The following is a 19,564-nucleotide window of genomic DNA, read 5'->3' on the forward strand; positions in this document are numbered from 1 at the left end:
TTATTTACATAGTATTATAACACATCAACTGAAGCCATAAACAGAATTAGCACGTTGCCTTACCATAAAATACAAATTAGAAGTTAAAAATATTTAAGAAATCTGTTTTAGTATTTACACACTCTCAGTGAAAGTCATGGTTGCTCACGTAACATGTACTTTGTACACTTAGCGAAACGGCATGATTGCTACAGTTGTATTTTTCCCTAACCAACAGGGTGGGGTTTTGTTTCATTTTTTTTTTTTTCTCCTCCGGGGAGGAATTTTTTTTATCATTTTCCATTTTCTTAAGACATTTTTGCTTTTAAATCACTGATGGACAATGTTGTTTGTATCCTTGAAAAAGAGCAATTAGACAGGCAATGTGAGAACTAGTTAACTTGGATGTTCCGAGGTACAGTACTATTGTAGTGTCAAACTCTGCAAAGGTTCATAAGAACCGTGGGCATTGATGCGTTGATATGAGAAATGCTCAGTACCCTGTATTACTTATTTCAGTATGTTGATTGTTGGTTGCTAAATTAAAAATACATATACACTGGTTTGGTGAAGGAAACAAAATGTATTAGCTTATTCCTTTTGTTTTCCAACATATGGATGCATATATATGCATGTATGTTTACATGGATTTATATATACACATATACACATGTAGATATGTTGTAAGACCTGTGTTTGTTGATGTTGTCTTGCGGTTTCTGATTTTGAATATGAAGTTAATCATAAAACTGGAGCACAGTTACCTATAGAAAATGGGAATCGTCTTAGTTGCCAATTTAATGCAGGTCTTGCTTAAAATAAACGTGGTTCCTTTCTCCATTATGCATGCGTTCCACTGCACTTTCTTTACGTGTTGTGCTTTTGTAAGCTGATGAGTTTTTTTTTTTTTGTATTCCTAATGCTAGAAGGTAAAGTCTTTTGGTTTACAAATCATCATCATCAGTAGTAGTAGTAATATTTTACTTAGCACTGCTTTTGAAGACATGAGAAAAGGTCTAGATGGCACTTCTTGAGTCTTTTCCCCTGTTATTGAATTGCAGTAGAAAGAATTGTAACATTCCTTTGCAAACACATGATTATGTTGCATGAGTTTTCAATTCTGAAGTGCATTTCATACCTACTAGCAGTCATGTACAATATATATATACAGGTTGAGATCAAAGATTTCATTTAGACTGTGCATTTTAGAGTCAGATTGCCTATGAATTTCACAAAGATGAGAAAACACCTTAATTGCTGGCTATCTTGCAGTTTTATAATCAAAAGAAAAACTATACATATGTATAAACTGATAGTAATACCATATCAGAATTGCAAAAACACACCTTTGTGGTCCTTTAGTTTAACTACTGGCTACCAAGCTGACTAGTTGTCTGGATTTATCAGGCCTAGCACCCTTCCTTGCATTTGATGACTGTACTCAAATTCAACTAAACATGTAGCTTAGAATAAATTCTACATCTACTGTTATTTCTGGACAGAATGAGTCAGGTTTTTTTCTATCTATGTTTACTGAGTACCAATATATGACTTTTGATCTATGACATACATTCTGAGGTTCCATCTTTTTTCCTTTGCCTAGTTTCTTTACATCACTGAGAGCAGAAATGAATTCCTGGTCATATGCATCTGAGGCTCATGCTATGAAGATGTATCCCTCTGCAATGATTTAGATTGTTGACTTGCCTGGACATCCAAAATTTTGTTGTAATCATAAATGACAATATTAAGAATTTTTATGGCTTTTATGGAAAATGCAAATCAGAGCCTGCTTCTAGACTTGGGCTCTGAGTTATGTCTAGAAAAATTTTTCTGAAGTGACGTTTTAGACTTGTGCCCCTGAGTTATTGATATGCTCCTTCCTGTTATTTCTACTCAAACTTTACCCCCTGGCCACAAGGGGCAGGCACTTTTATTAGTGTGATGTCCAATAAATGATTGCCTAGGAAAAAGCATGTCCCTGGAGAAACTTGAGAAATCTCTACTCTGAGCCTACAGGGAAGAGCCTTGGTCAGATTCTGCCCAGAGATTATACTCAGAGGTGTTCAAGTATGTAATGGAAAATGAGAGCCAGACTTTCTAGGGAAGTCTGATGAAAAAAATTTCATCCCACCTTGGGGCAAATTCAGAAAGTTGAATGACAAACTTTTTATTTTCTTATGTTGTTTTTCTCTAATAGTTGGAGCAGAAGAGCAACAGGACTCCATAATATTCCAAACTATTGAATCACAGGGGGAAGAAAACACACATTTTATCCACAAGAAGGTAACTGGCCTTGGCTCATATGCATGATTAGGAATGTTACTTTGAAAAGAGGAGACTTTTGTTTTCTAAGTAGAAAAGGCAAAGTCATCTTATGAGAAAAAGTTCAGTCAAATCAACTTTACAGAAAATTTAGCCATTCACTATTTTCTACACGAAAAGCAAAATATGAGCCTCACATTGATAGGAATAAAATATTATCAGCCGATTGTCATTTCTGTCCAACATATGAATGCATATGTCCAAGTAGTATAAAAAGAAGCAAATGGAGTAATTTAAAATAGAATAAAACCAATACACCACATCAACTTAACTATCAGTTATATATTTTCCTGCAATATCAACGGAGGCTCATTACTTTCAACACATTAATGTGGCTCTGTTGTTATCCTATTGTTCTCTAGCTTTCAAATTTTTCTTGATTAAGCAGATCGCAATAGACAGAGTGGAAGCACCCTTAAGAAAATCAAACCCAGTGAACCCACAAACTCTTTTCATGCACATACTCTTTAAAGTATTGTTTGCTTTCAAAAATATAAAGGTGAACTTCATTGCACATATGAAAACATAGTTCACGTGGCCTCCCAAAGGCTTACTGTGCCTGTCTCCTAAGAATGTTATCAGAATTTTGGAAGCAAGAAAAGCTGAAGAGGACCATTAATCCTTTAAAGCAATGAACAAATCCTCTTTTTGAAATACCCTATTAAATTCAAAAAATAAACTTAGAGGGAAATGTTGCAGAGACACCTGGCACTCTCTAAGGAAGATAACCTGTGTTTTAGCCATGCCTGTGTCTCTACAGTTCCGCATGACTTCCAATCTAACCTGAACATCTAAGATACTTCTAGTTCCACTAACTTTCCTATTCCCTGGATGTATTCTGATTATATAAAGTATAAAAACCTCTTTAGATATGCTGTCAATCTCTCATAATGCTAGAAAATAAATCCCTCTTTCTCTACCCTTTGCCACTGGACACAGTATGCACAGGCCAGATGTTGTGGGAAGGTGATAAGGGTTATGCTTGCTTGCTTTAAATTTGTTACAACACTCATTTCTGGATTTTTGACTTTGCTCTGTGTTGTTAACTCTTATTTTATCCACCTAGGAAATAGCTTTTTGCAAAATATTCTTTTTGGCTTCCATGTATGATAATGTTCAGAAGAGTCCCTACCTCTAAATGCCAAAATGAAAGACATCCTAGTTAATTCTCAAAGCTCGAACACAGACAATGGTCAAATTGGTTGACTGAGTCTCTGCCTTGACCCCAGTCCCTTTGTCTCCGCACCCTAATCCTGCTCCAACTATACGAGAATCTACCAGTTCAGTGGCCATTATCTCCCCATGACACTACGATCACCTTGATAACACAGGCACAGACCATCTCAAATTAACATGTGTGCATGGTATTGCTGAGAGTGTTCCGTGAGCACAGTGCCATCTCAACTGCATGCCAACCTTGAAAATGAACACAGAGAGTATCTGGATGTGACCACGTCTTAGGAAAATGACTGACAATGCTATTGAGCCTACTCAGACCATCTTCTCAATGATTCCCCTCTGAGTAGCTGCATACTATGCAGATAAAATGGAATGCTCAAGCTCAATCTCGCCATCATGGGTACAAATCATTTGCATTTTATCTGGAAAACCACAAGGACCTTAGTGTATTCATTACTTAGAAGAAGCAACCCAAATGGTATGAAATGGACCACAGGATAGGCCAGCAACTAAGGTATTTTAGCATCACTTTTGTCCTGGATTGATGTGTTTTCCAAGTCTTACGTCAGGCTGTACAACTGTTCTGAGGAGGAATCTAGTCCTTGATTCCTGTGGGAGGCCATGTTTTAGTTCACGTAATAAAGCCAATAGACAATGTTGAAGAAGGAAAAAACCACTGGAAAGAATATGCGGGACCACCGATCTATGGCGTTCACATCAGTCAAGTCGGGGATGGTGATCTTCAGCTGCGAGGCGCGTCTCCGCAGGCGACTTTTCTTCTGTGCCACGTGTCGTTCCAGAGCATTTCGGCCAAAACTATGCCTGGGCAACCCGGCTTTCCGGTACTGGATGTTGGAGGCATCGTAGGCCATCATGGTGCTCCTGGGGTCCCCGAGTCCCATCACCTGCCTCCGATGTGGCCATTTCGTTTTTTATCTCCAGCGTGCTCAGTAAGATGTTTTCGTGGGGGTCCATCTGCAAGGGAGAAGAAGCAGAAAAGACAACCAAAATAGTAATAAGCCTTTGTTGGTGCTTACAATGCAAGGAACTGCATTAGGAACACTTAGGGCTGAATTTGTCATAGTGGGAAAGACAACTAGCTAGCTTTGCTATTCCATTCTGGAGTTTGAAGTGTGGTTCCTTCCATCTCCCTAAGCTCACTGATTTTCAATTTTCCAATCTATGCAGTGGTGTGATAATCCATCCCTGGAGAATTGTAGTAATTATGCAATTTTATAATACAGAATAGACTGCTGCTAGTACCGCTATCATTATTTGTTCAGGGTACGCAAAGAACTGGAAGGCAGGACATGCTTTAAAGAATTTGTAGTCTTTATATGAACATATAAAGTATTAAACTATAGTAGGTAGGAGATGAAGTCAGGTAGTGAATTACAGAATTATGCTCATAATAGTTGCCTGATGATAGATTAATGACAAAACCTGAAGTAAAAATAGCAGGTAACTCTCAAGGACTGACTATATATGACAAGCACTTCTTCATATAATTTCATTTCGTTGATACTTTTTAACACCCACAGAAGAGATGTCACCTTAAATTTGCAATGTCAATATAAATAAGGTAAAGGAATCATTTTGAGCAGTATAAAACAGGCCACATGTGACTTGCCAGAACACAAGGGAATTCAGAACAAGGAATTTGAAAATAAAAGGATAACAAACAGACAGTTGGAGGTAGAGGTGTGAGTCTGGGGAGGGACGGGATTGAAAGGGAAGAGAAAGGGACAGGATTAGAGAAGAGAGCATGTCCAGAGTGGACTTGCTCAGTTGAACTCTCTTAATTCAACTCTCTTTTTAAAATGTTTTCTGCTTGTAGATGGACACAATTCCTTTATTTTATTTATTTATTTTTTACATGAGACTGAGGATCAAACCCAGTGCCTCACATGTGCTAGGCAAGCTCTCTACCATTGAGCTACAAAGCCAGACCTGATTCATCTCTCTTGATGCATTCTTCTTTTATTTTATTTTTTTTTCTTTTGTTTTTTGTTTTTTTTGGGTTACTGGGGATTGAACTCAGGGACACTGAAACACTGAGCCACATCCCCAGTCCTATTTTGTCTTTTATTTAGAGACAGGGTCTCACCAGTTACTTAGCATCTCACTTTTGCTGAGGCTGCCTGTGAACTCCCCAATCCTCCTGTCTCAGCCTCCCAAGCCTCTGTGATTGCAGGTGTGTGCCACTGTGCTCGGCTCTAGATGATTTCTTCTTGCAGAGTGAAAAGTAAAGGATGAATACTGACATCACGATTCTCAAACATTAAATTATATAATGCTTTGTGCTGTGTTAAGATTAGGGTGCCTTAACTTTTTTTTTCTTTTTCTTTTTTTTTTTGTGGTACTGGGGATCGAACTCAGGCTTGCGAGGCAAGCACTCTACCAGCTGAGCTATTTCCCCAGCCCTAGGGTGCCTTAATTTTAAAAGGCTCACTTGTTACATATGATAAAACCTAGCCATATCAAGTTATCATTAATAATAGACTATATTTATTTTGGTAGAGAATAAGGATATACCAATTGCCATTAAAATTTTGGATTTACAAAGTAAAGAAAAAAATGAACAGTGATAGTCACCAATGACACATGGAAACAAGGTTACCAAAACATTTAATTGGAAAATTCAATGTTCTGAGCTTCATGAATTATGTAGATAGCAAAAAAGGTTTATATGTTAACAATTATTTTTCAAATGTGTTTTACTGGCCCTGAATTATAAATTAAAATCTAAAATCTTTTGAGAAACAGAAGTTATAAAATATAGAACATGCTGGAATATATTAGTTGACCAATTAATCTGCCCCTTGATCAGCTAGTCTGTATGTTTATTATGGTAGCATTTTGCATAGTGAAAAAAATAAACAAATATATTATTAAAATTAATTTTAAACATTTCTAAGACCTGGAAACTAAACTAAATAAATTTTGAAAGAAAAGGCCGATTAGTGGTTTTAGTGATGGATTCCTGATCCCCAGGGAAGCAAAGAAACAGTTAAAGGCTGGTGCTGTTTTCCAGTTCTTGGCAGCAACTGCTTGCCTGAGGCTCATAATCATACTCTTAAAAGGCATTCTTCTCCCAGTTTATAGCTGAAGGCATTCATCAAACTTCCAGATACTAAATGGAACTGGGACTCAAACCTTGATCATTAAAATTCAAAGGGGAGAAGTGGGAGGGTACCATATTCCAAAACCCAAAAACACAAAGCTGGTGGAAATGGAACACCTATTGCTCCTTGCTATTTCAATAATGTGCTTATTGTTCTGTTCTTCTCTGGGTTGTTAACTCTTTTTTTAATCACCTAGAAAATATTTTTTTAGCAAACATCCCTTTGACCACTGTGCATGATGATACTCAGGACTCTCCCCGTCTCAAACACCAGGACTATTGCTTTTTTACTGAGCAACTATAATAAGAATATATGAGTTGATACCAGAATTGGCTGAGTTAAAAGTATCAACAACAGTAACAACCACAATGGAAACTATAGGCAATGGACTACTGTGAGGGGAAACTTGTTCCAGGTTTAAAACAAATGATCCTTGGATAATTCATTTAATCTTAGTGGGTTCCCATCTTATTGCTTACAGAATTCAAAAGCTCATTTAGAAAATTCCTGAAGTCTTATTGACTTATTTACCCATTTCACAAATTAACAAGTTATTGATTAAACATCCTCAGTGTGCCTGACACTGCTAAATATTCTAGATGCAGTTTAGGGGAAGTTAGCATCGTGGCAGGGTCCCCGAAGGTAGTAACAGTCTCCAGAAAGAACTGGCTTTGGAGTCAAAAGACTGTACTTTGGGTCAACCATTTGTTATTTGTCACCTGGGAAAAATAAATGTCTCTGGATTTAGGTTTCTTCAACTATATTGGTATCTAAAAATGAGATTTTGGGAGACTAACTGAATTAAAATATATGAGAAGAACCTGAGACAATAAAGCACTAAACAAAATTAATTGTTACATCATGCTGTTAATGAAGTAGGATATATACAGGTTCCAATGACATAAAAAGAATAGGAAAAAAAATACATAACCATGCTCCCCACCCAAAGATAAGGGTATTTATAGTTGCCCAGCCTTGCACTATGTAAGGTCTCAAAAATTTACAACCAATCTCGTTATAAAAATACAATAGACATTAATTGAATGAATAAATTTGATGTTCTGGACAAGGGATGGGGACTGGCCTTTCTGTGGGTAAAGCTAATCATGCCATCCCTACTGGACATCTGGTCAGGTGGCAGTGGGAGTGTGTCGGTGCCAGAGAAGATGTATTGAACAGTAACATCAACTAATGAGGTGCTGCTGCTCCTTGGGGTGAGTCACATCATTATAATACTTCATCCTTAACATAAGCCTTGTATAGACTCAATTAAGGCCATTAATAGTCAAGGAACAAATAAACCTGAACAAGAAAAGTAACATTTCTCTAGAAATTCCCTATGCATAACCAGGGAGCTGTGGAGAGGGTTAAGGTATAACCATCTTCATAGGTAATTAACCTCTCAACAGGGACAGAACGAAGCCAGTTGTAGTTCATTAGGCTGCACATCATAGTGAAGGCGCAAGACACTGCTTGGATTATCCCATCCTGTATTTCCTTGAAGGACCAATTTCTCTACTAGCACAGGTGGTTCAGTCAACACCTGGGATTGCACCTGTTGCCTATTAGGAGGGGAATGAAGGATGTGGCTCCAATCTCTGAGTTCTGGACTCAGACAACCCAGGATTTGATTCTGGGGTGACAGCTTTGAGACCCTTGGGAAAATCATTCAACTTCTCTGATATAGAGTTTACTCAGATGTAGAGTGGGGAAAATACTGATTCCAGTCCACTGGGGATGTTTTAAGAAATAAATCACAGTACATGGAAAAAGTACTTAGCCCTACTTTGAACATAGCAAAAAATTGTAACTGATCTCTTTATAAAAATGCAATAGATATTCATTGAATGATTACATTCGATCTTCTACTGCCGTGTTGTTAAATGTCATCGACAGATAAACAAACCAGAACTTTGAAACAATCATAATTAAAAAAAAAAATCCTTGCTTCCATTCATGGTTTCTGTAAAGTGCTGAGAACAAGGATTAGTAGCTATTAAATACTATATGTTTTTGTTACCGAACATAAATAAATAAACTGAATATGGTAAATAAATCTAGACCAAATTATTTTCAGTTGTAAGAAACAGAAACTGCATTTCACTTCCTAGGTGAAGAGGGAGCAACATGCTGATAGACAGTACTAGGTGTCCAGGTTCACAGAGCCCACCAGCTTCACCCTAACCTCAGAAGAAAAAGGAGCCCAGAGGCCAAGGCCCCAGAAAGACATTGTCTGTGCTGGTGTGGCAGAGTCGGGAGGGTCTGACGTGTCTTTCCTCATGACACTTTGAAATTCCATTAAATGCTGGTTATGGGGAATTACATTTGTTTCATACCTGTCAGATACACACACCACACACACACACACACACACGTGTACATATGAATGTATATATACATATATACACATATATATACACATATATACATATACATATACATACACACACACACACACACACACATATATATATATATATATTTTTTTTTTTTTTTTTTTTTTTGGTATGGGGGATTGAACCCAGGGGTGCTAACCACTGAGTCCCATCCCCAGCCCTTTTTGTATTTTATTTTGACACAGGATCTCCCTAAGTTGCTTAGGGCCTCACTAAGTTGCTGAGGCTGGCTTTGAATTCAGGATCCTCCTGCTTCAGCCTACCAAGTTGCTGGGATTACAGGCATGTGCCACCACACCTGGCTCAGATCATATTTCTAATAAGGGCACACACAAGGTCTGTCTAATTCATCATGTCCCCAAACTTCTGGCATATTCTTAGCATACACTAGATAAATGAAACCAATTCTTTATTTTACTTTGGTAACTCAATCTCTTTGTGAGGCATCAGTAAGATGGACTTAAGTTTGCAATACCAGTCTGAAGACTGGAAATTCATGGGACCACTTCTTGAGTTCCTTCCCTGCTCCAAGGTTTCTGCCTCTAGTTACACGGTTCTCTTTCTAGAGCAGCATGCTCCAGGTGCCTGAAATTTGGAAGCTTTATTGTCATGGTGCCATGAACCACTTCCATTTCACAACAGATGCCCCATTCTTACTCCAGGGAAGGATAGCTAGCATGTAGTACCTAGAAGCTATGACTAAGAACTTGTAAACTGATCCCCTTTGGTTATCCCAGTACCCCTGTAGGGCAGGCATAAAACATTTCTAGCTTGGAAAGAAGAAACAGAGAGGTTAGGAAACTTAATACAAGTTCACACAGTGAATAAATTGGCAGAGCAGAAGTTAGACTCAGGAGTCTTTCACTCGGCCATCCTGAGACATGGCAGCAGCCCAGATACCCAGCAACAGTTCAGAGCTCATAAAAGAAGACCCTCTCAGTATATGGCAGGGAATGTCATCTGGAATCTTGCAAATTTTTCTTACTGAGGCATGGTGAGCGTGTTAGGAATTAAATGTCACTAAAAGTTGACTAAAGTTCTGTCAACTTCAACACTTTCAGAAAGGAGAGAAAACATCTGGATTGTGGCTGCTCATAAGGCTCACTCATTCCAAGAGCTGTCAGGAAAACCACAACTTTCCCATTCTTAGTTCCTGTGGCTCTGGTGGGGTGTTCACCAGCCAGAGCACTCCTGACACCATGATTGGCTCAGGGAGGGGCAGATGTCTTTTCTGAGCCAATGCCATGTGGCAATGATCATTCAGATAGACACACCAAAGTGAAGACTCTCAAATGCTGACCCTGGGTTTGCATCTAGAAGCACATGGCCCTGAATCTACACATTCTACTGAGATATTTTAACAGTGAAGGCAGATTCTATCTTAGAATCAAAAGAGAGTTCTCAGCTGGATGCTACTATCTTTCTGCATCTGCCCATGTCTGATTTGCTGACACTAAGCAAGCACATTCCTCCCTTCCTCCTTATTTCTTTTCCTCTCTCCCTCTCTTTCCTCCTCTTCTTCTCCCTCCTTCGCTTCCTTCTTATTCCTCTCTCTTTCTCTGTTCCCCTGCTTTCTTTCTCAAACCATCAGGAGTTGGGCTTATGTTTTTTTGAGATGCAGAGAATCCTGAGAAACGATCCATCACTTTGAAAGGTTTCAACAACTCTGCAATTCAGACAGAGCAGGAAAGAAATCAGAGGAATTTCACTTGCATAATATTGTTTTTCCTTACTCAAATTGGAATGAAGGAGACCCATTAAAACAATATCATCTTCAGTATGTTGCACAGAGTAGGGCGTCAATATTTTTGGCTGGGACTTAAGAACCCAACAGTTCCTAGGTTGTTACATGGACTATATTTTGTTTTCTTGTCTTCATCTTATTTATTGTTCTTGTTTTCCCAACAAAAGGTATAAACTGTGCTATGAGTCATCTTCCCAGGTCAAGTGCAAAGATAACAGAGGAGATGGACAGACTTAAAAGTGGTTTAAGGGACAAAGGAGGAAAGCCTTGAGGGAAACTCCTTAAAGTTTATTTACTTTTCATCTCCATCACTGTTTATGGAACAAGAGAACAACTTTTCATGGCTTGCTCTTCAATTCAATAATAATTGCCCTTCCATCGCTTCCATTGAGGTATTTATTTTCACAATGTGTTTTGTATATGATGTTGGTGATAGTCTATTGCCAGTGGCAATAGACTATCACCAACATCATATACAAAATCATATTCAAAAGTTGTTGAAACCTTTCAAAGTGATGGATCTTATCTCAGGATTCTCTGCATCTCAAAAAAACATAAGCCCAATAAGCAGTGGCAATAGACTATTGTCCCAAACTTGAATGTTCGTCAGAATCCCCTGGAGGCCTTATTAAAACAGATCTCCAGTCCCCACTGCCAGAGTTATGGACTCCGTAAGTCTGGAATGAATTTCAATAATCTTAATTTCTAACAAGTTTCTAGTGAAGCTTGGCTGTTTGTTTAGGGTCCATGCTTGGAAAACCCCTCATCTAATGGAAAATGGTAGAAAGCCATGACTTCAAATAAAAAGCAGCAGAGGCCAGAAAAATAATGCAAAATTGAATACCTCCCAGCTGAAAAGCAGCTTTCCCAGAGAACATATGTAGCTGTTGTTTATTATTTACTAGGCATCGTATTAAAGGTTTTATGCAATTATCATTTAGTCCTGATATTGACAATAATCCTATCTAAGAGGTATTACTAATGTCCCCATTTTAAAAATGAGGAGCTTGAGGATTAGGGGTAGTTAGTGATTTGTTCAGAGTTCAGTTGGTAAGTAGTGGAGCTGGTACTTAATCTTTTTTTCCCATGGTTCCTCTTCTTAATTACCAGACTGTACAATGGATATCTTGAGACTTTACTCAGTTATGAGTTTTGTCTTAGAATGCTGTGCATCTGAATATACTGAGGTAACAAATTTTTAGAAAAAGGAGGGCACAGCCAATGTCTCATGAATTTAGCTCATTTTAAAACTGAGCACGCACACCAGCCTGTCCCATCTTCCTCTTCACGTGAGCTGTGAAGACCCTGGAGAAACCACAGCTCTCTCCCTAGTTTTATTAGGACATTAACGAGAGACAATTTTCTTATAACTAATCAGAAGGGATATCTCCACTGTCCTAGAAAACATAACAAAATATTCATCAAAAATTTGTTTCTCTTCGCATTCATTTTCACCTATTCAAAGAGAAGTGAGGATTTTGTCGAGAGTAGTTGAAGTGAGAGAGATGGAAATGAAGGAAAAAGAAGTGAAAAGGGAGGAAGAGAGAGCTCAGTGGACAGACGCTGTTCTTGTGCGTAGACCACCTTGGCAAGGAGTGCTGGGCAGGCCTTAAGGGCCTTCAGTCCAGGGTTCTACACTACCTGCTGTCCATGCTCAAGTTTATACTTATGCATCCATTCCTGACGAAATGGATTTTGATGAGGCTCTGTTAAGCAGACTGATGCCCACAGAGAATGTCTCCTGATTGCTATTCAACAATCTGCTCTTGAAACTATCCTTTATCTGGGGTTAATTGTGCTTATCAATCAAGAGTCGAGTGCTAAGTTTTGGGAAATAGACTGATTCACACCCGCATTCCAGAAACTTCTGCAATGATCCCTTGTGAATGAGGGCAGCTTATACACTGACCAACGCCACTGCTCTACTGGGTAGAGGGAGGAACATTCCTGCAGCATTGGCTTATTTTCCAGAATGACCCCATGCAGTGGTGGTTCTGACAATGGTAAATTCACATTAAATGTTTTGGATTAAGAGGGTTTATGTTGCTTCTTCTTGTCCCCATCCGAACATTTTCACAATTAGGAAAGAAACATGTTTGGTTAATAGAGTTCCGTTTTGCTTTTAAAAGAGACTGCATTAACCACCAAAGGGTGGGCCTTATTTTCATAAAATAGTCAGTTAATTCCAGGTTTGGTTTCAAGTTTACCACTTTCTTTCCTACACCTTTCTCCATGAGAGGTAGATGCTCTGAAGACATGGCCTTAGAATAGCCTACAGTCATATATAGAAAAACAAATCATATCCCTCCGTGGCGGAACAGCAACACACAAGCTTATCTTGGGAAGGGAGAATGGTGTAATTTTAAATCCCAATTCACCTCTCATATCATCAAAAGAAGAGTGAGAAACTGTAAAATTCCAAGAAATCCTCACTGTGCGATTTCCAATTACTCTGGGTAGGAGATCTTGTTTTATCGTCCATGAAATGACATTGTGACCTGTGAGACTTGAACTGCTAAGGCAATGAACTGCTAACCATGTGGGAATATCCAAAGCGCTCTTTCCAGAGGAAAAACACTCTGAAACTACCTGGCATGCATTCAGTGCTCTAAGAGGTGAAAGAAAGTTCACCCACCAGAATGTGGAGCAGAGATTGGTGGACAGCAAGAGAGGCCAACATCTTTGACTCTTTAAATCTCTGAGTCAAAGTGAAAAGAGAAATTATAACCAAACGGAGGAAGTTTAAAACTGGAAAGGAAATATAGGAGAACATGGCTGAAGGATCCAGGTAGTTGCAGGAGGGTAGTCTTTTGTTTTTATTATTGTTACTGTTGGTATAGAAGGATTTCGTTTTTTGCTTTTAAAAACACATTTTAGGGCTGGGGTTGTGGACTCAGTGGTAGAGCACTTGCCTCGCATGCATGGGGCACTGGGTTCAATCCTCAACACCACATAAATACATTTTAAAAAATCAGGGTATTGTGTTCATCTACAACTAAAAAAAAATTAAAAGATTTCAATTGACATATAATAATTATATGTGTTTGCAGCAATATGGATTACCCTAGAGGAGATTATGTTAAGTGAAACAATCCAGATACAGGAAGACAAGTACCATAGGATCTGGTCATTTCTGGACTCTTATAAAAAGATAGCCATTTTTAATAAAAGTCAGTAGGAATAAAAGCTGGGACTTTGTTTTTCACTCTGACTTCCTTACTTCTACTGTATAGTGCCTCCTCTCACAAAACCAGACTGGTAGCATGGAGTCAGGACTACCACCAATCTGTAACAATCCTGCCCATCTGTTACAATTTGGATATGAGAGGTGTTCCCCAAAAGGTCATGTGTGAGACAATGTAAGAATGTTCAGATGTAACCTTGTTTAATGGATTAATTCACTAATACGAGTTAACTGGGTGGTAACCATAAGCAGGTAGGATGTGGTGGGAGGCAGTGGGTCACCAGGACTGTACCTTTGGGAGTTCTGTTTTGTCCCTGATGAGTGGAGCACCCTCTGTTGCCTGGTTGCCACATCCTGAGCTGTTTTCCTCCACAATGCCCTTCCACCATTATGACTGGACTCACCTCAGACCCAGAGCTATGGAGTCAGTTGGCAGAGAACTGAACCTCTGGAACCATGAGCCAAAATAAAATTTTCCTCCTCTGTGTTGTTTCTGTCAGGTCTTTTGATCACAGTGACACAAAGATGACTAAAACACCCTCAAAACACAGAAGTTCCTGGCTACATCAAAGCTAGTTAAATAGTTGAAAATATTTAAATTTATGTTTACAGATTCCAACTTTGTGCTCTTTCTACTAATTATCTTCGTGTAGGATGAAGAAATACAAAGTGGACCCTGGCAGCTCTAAAACATGCTGCTATGTATTTATCGTTTTGATTTTCAATATCTAAATTCTCATGGTTACACATCTCAACCCTCAGCAAACTCTTTAGTAAAGAAACACATTAATGAATTCATTCTTCATGGATCAGTGACCTGTCTGGTTCTCCTTCGCTAAAGTTGTGATAAGGTGAAAAGATTCTGCTGCCCACACACAAAAGCCCATCTGGTCAAGCAGGGAGATGAAATGAGCTTGGGAAAGCTTTAGGTTAACTGAGTTGAGGGAAAATGATGTTTTCAGAGGCAGTAGGAGGCGGACCTCAGGAGCAGAAGGAGAACAGGAAGGTTTTCCTTCCCAGACGACACCAGAAGAAAAGACTTTCACATGAAAGTTGTAATTAACAGCCTCAGTAGTAAGGAATCCTATGATAAGCTTGAACTGTCTTCAAATTGACATTCTTACCCTTTTTGGTCTTTTTTTATGTAGGTTTCTGCCCTTTTCAAACCCCAAAGGCAGAGTGAAAAGAATACGGACCTCAGTAATGAGTACAGGTTCTAACCCTGGCTTACTGCATCTGGGCCTCCGTGTATTTTCAGCAGGAAATAAATGTAGGTGGGCTAAGGGAAATCTCTGCACACCCCTCTACCAGTTCAATCTTCTCTCTGGAAGCTGACAGAATCACTCTGTCCCCAAAGATGGGAAGCACGGGCAGGACATGGGCCTTGCTGCCTTATGTATCTGCAATGCTGACCGCCACCTTTGACACAAAGTAAGCCTTCAAGACAAAACGTGCTAAATTGCATTTCTGACAAGGTTAGTCTAAGCCTGGGATCACCCATTCAAATTGGGTGAGGAAGGTCATATAAAATGCAAAGCAGGTGAAATGGAGAACAGGAAGAAGTTGGTCCTGTCCTGAACCAAACTGGGAAACACAAGCCCTCCTGAAGCCCACTTCAATCTGAAGTGTCCAACATCACTTCAGTGGTCAAAATCACAACCGAGCATTCAGTCCCACCACTGTTGTAGCAAACTGCTTTTAGGTAATTTATAAAAATTTGCCTTCCACAATGAATCAAAATGCAGTCTGTAAAAAATTAAAAGATACATTAAAAAAATTGCCTTCCAGGTTTATTTAATCTGCAATTACCACTCAGCTATTTTTTTTTTTTAAATCTAGGGCATAACATTAAGAAATACAGATCAGGAAAATGTGCCTGGCAAAACTCCTGTCGTCTTGCAGCTCCCTTGCAAATCAGGATTTGGATCCCACACTAGCATTTCTTTCCCTCATCACGTGGGACCTCATAGCAGCAAACTTCCTCTGCATCAGAAATTCTCAAGCAGCCTCCCTAAGTTTGGGTGGCTTAGTGTCTTCTAATCCTTTGACTCTCACAGCAACAAGTTAATTTCCTCTAGAGAATGATTCCTTTCTCTAATTTATTAATTTATGTGGGATCCATTATGATTGACATATTAACTACAGATCACTGATTTTTTTAAAGAATATTTGGATTGATTTAGAAGGATGAATGTTAAATTTGGAGGAGAGTACTTTTCAAATTGCTACATTTAATATTGTTAAAGCGCAACAAGTAAATGCATGATAAATTGAATAATTTCTTTCAGAATGTTCCAGAATCCTTTCTGGGTGCCTCTTCTTAATTTAATGAAGTACATGCTACTAGTTTCTATTAAAGTCAAATAGAGGGAGTCATCTTCATTGTACAGGGGAAAAAAGAGACTGAGATGAGATTGAAGATCTCTGAATAGGGAACAAGTGAAGGAAGCTTATTTGTGATCTGTAAATTTTAATGAACATTTCTTTCCTTTAAAGGAGGATTGGAATTATTAAAGTATGGAATGCAGTTGGATTTTACAAGGTGCTCAAAACCATTTTTTTTTTTTTTAAAGAGACAGGGTCCTGCTCTGTTGCCCAGGCTGATTCTGAATTTCTGGGATTAAGAGATTCTCAGAGAGTCTCCTGCCTCATTCTCCCAAGTAGCTGGGACAACAGGTCCACTCCACTACAACTGCCTGAAAACCTTAATTTTGACAAGTTTTAGGGAGGTAGATGTGAGACTCTGCCTATGCAATTCTGATAACTCACAGAAATTTCAACAGGTGGGAGCTCATGTCCTGAAAGGAGAAGGCTTGTTTTAGTTCCATTATCACCTGCTTTATGGAGATACCTGATTTATCTTTTCATTCCCTGGTTCATCTACCTCAAAGCATCATGAGAGATGATTTGCTGAAGTTTCTATACATGTCATCCAATGAGTAACACAATTTCCCAGCCTACTTCTTTAATAATACCAAAGAAGACACTTGCTTGGTGTCTTTCTGCAAGGCTGGAGACATTCAAGTCAACTGTCTGTAATGCACAGAGGTGAGGGAAGGGGAAGAACAGATAACCTTTAGAAGAGGTAACACGTTTTTCCCAGAGACTTGCACATGCTCTCAGGTCACTAAGAGTTGGGGTGGGGGGACTGCGGCCACACTCCCCTCCCATCATAATCTTTCAGTGCCTGTGATGGTAAATAATGAAGGTGGAAGTTGATCATATTAAATTTCAAAATTAATCAGAAGGTCATGATTCACTTAAAAACTGTCTTTTAAATCTTCCCAGGTCACTGGGGGACTCATGATTTTCTTTTGTCCATGACTTTTGAAATGGACCCCAATCTTATTCCATAAAGTAATGAAGATGGATTTGGACATACCAATCCATTCACTGCCTCAGCTCTTGGTGAGAGGAAAATTATAAACTATTTCTAGCTTTCAACTAGTAGGAAAGAAACATCTGTCTCTTAGGCAAGGCACCAAAGTTTTAATCCATCTAAAATCTGACAATTCCTTCTCCCTGGAATATACTAACTCAAAAACAGAATCTCAGTCCACAGACTTCAAAATATTTCATCTAGACTATAATCAGCTCCACTTCACATCTGAGAGACACAGTCACTCTCTCTAATCTTACCCTCCATCTCCTGTTCTTCATCTAATTTGGCCAAGAAACCAGAAAGCTGACATAATACAAATCATATGGTCAGGACTTCCATGAACATGATTCAAAATTACAGCCTGAAGAAGTAGCAGTAGCTAGTGCCGCAGAATGTGCTGGGGACCTGAAATTCAAATTCTCTCCTACAGAATCTGAGTTTCCCTGGCTCCTGAATGAGAGGACACATGAAGGTCATGTCAAAACAGATGTCCAGAACAGAGATGGGTTGGTTGAGATATGTGGATTCTCACTAATTACTGAATCCTGTAAGTGTAAGTTGAGACTCACATTTAATATTTGTAAAAAGTACTCAGGAAAACTGACTTAGCAATAATTAAAAGCCACAGTTGTGTCAAAATGAACTAAAATGTGTCCTCATAAGCACTGTACACAACCAGGACAACTATGTGCCAAGGGCGTGTGACTATGGATCAAAAGTTGTCCTAGTGAATGTGAATGGCTTATGACTAATCAAAACAGAAGAACTGACAAAGTCCACACAGTTCTCTTAGTAGAACTTAATCGATGCTGAATGATATGAAGCTGTCTAAATAGAACTAAGGAATTCCTAATGTTTGCTTCTTTAGATAATTGAGAGCAGCAGGATTCTCATTCATCCTTCCTTACTCTTTCATGGCTTGCATCTTTCAGATCTCAGTTCAAATGTTCCTTCCCTAGAAAAAGTCTTTCTTGATACCCCTGCATTTTACCAGGTCACCACTGAATGCTATCAAAGCAATGTGAATACTTACTTCCCTGCCCTTATTAAATTAAGAAATATATATTATTATTTTTGTCAGAATTTGTTTATGGTGTGTCTTCTCATTGCAATATAGTATCTATGAGGGCAAAGTGCATGCTTGGTAAGATCTCAAGAAATATTTACTTAAATAGCAGAAAATACCACTAGTCAATGCCAGTGAGTATGCCACACTATGTTCCTGGCCCAATTTTTTTTTGGGAGGGGGCGGGTACCAGGGATTGAACTCAGGGACACTCAAGCGCTGAGCCACATTTTTGTATCTTATTTAGAGACAGGGTTTCACTGAGTTGCTTAGTGTCTTCCTGTAGCTGAGGCTGGCTTCAAATTCGAGATCCTTCTGTCTCAGCCTCCCAAGCTGCTGGAATTACAGGCATGAGCTGGAATTACAGTACCGTGCCTGGTCTGGCCCAGTTTTAAGCAATGCACATGGATTTACAGATCAATTCCTCACTACATTTCTTTGTGGTAGGAACAATGATTATCTCTCATACCATAGGGGAACGAACAGTGAAAAAAGGCTCTTGCTGAAAGTAGCACAATAAATAAGGGAGCTAAGGTTTTTTGCCCAAAAGTCAGATTTCAGTTCTGAGTTAAGACTCAAACTACACTGCCTCCTAGGACCTCATATACGTCCTCTTCAAAGAGTGAAATGCCGTATTGTTTTGAGAGGAAGACTGAGGCAATATGAATATTAGTGGTACCCCCATGGGAACTCCCACCAGTACAGAGGAAAGGAGATAAAGATCATGGGGGAGGAAAATGGTGTCCCTGGGCCTTAATCAGGACAGGGTCAGAGGGACCACAGACCTGTCAGGCTTGGGGGAAGCAAGGGGATGGGAAGGAGTCTCTGTGTCTGCACATTACACTAAGTGTCAAGCAGAACAACTTGAGGGGTCTGTCTTTTCTATATGGAGCCTTTCTGCTAACTTTAGTCTGACTACATTTAGAAAAAGTCACTTTATGAAACGAGAGGACTCCGTATTAGAAGAATATTTATCCCTAGACTGCAGGAACTCTCAGGGAGTTCCTATAAAAATTCATGCTCTTTTGGCCTGAAGTAGTGGTACTGTGTTTAAGAGTGTGGACGCTGAGGCCCGGATGCTCAAGGTAAAAGCAGACTGGGTTAAAGGCAAGGTCCCCCACACTATGGTCTTGAAGAAGATACCTAACCTTTGCGAGCCTCAGTGTCTTCAACTGATAAGAATA

General features: G+C 39.1%; 1 protein-coding gene across 1 annotated transcript in view; it reads right to left on the bottom strand.

The window, feature by feature from the left end:
• Positions 1–214: 214 nt before the first annotated feature.
• The window catches only part of Gabrb2 (gamma-aminobutyric acid type A receptor subunit beta2), a 238,976-nt gene continuing 219,626 nt past the window's right edge, over positions 215–19,564 (bottom strand). Inside the window, 2 exon segments of the mRNA XM_047556881.1 lie at positions 215–4,388; positions 4,390–4,458. Of these exon segments, the coding sequence (XP_047412837.1) occupies positions 4,110–4,388; positions 4,390–4,458 (348 nt within the window). The 3' untranslated portion in view covers positions 215–4,109.

Source organism: Sciurus carolinensis, chromosome 6 (genome assembly GCF_902686445.1).
Source record: "Sciurus carolinensis chromosome 6, mSciCar1.2, whole genome shotgun sequence".
NCBI classification, from domain to species: domain Eukaryota; kingdom Metazoa; phylum Chordata; class Mammalia; order Rodentia; family Sciuridae; genus Sciurus; species Sciurus carolinensis.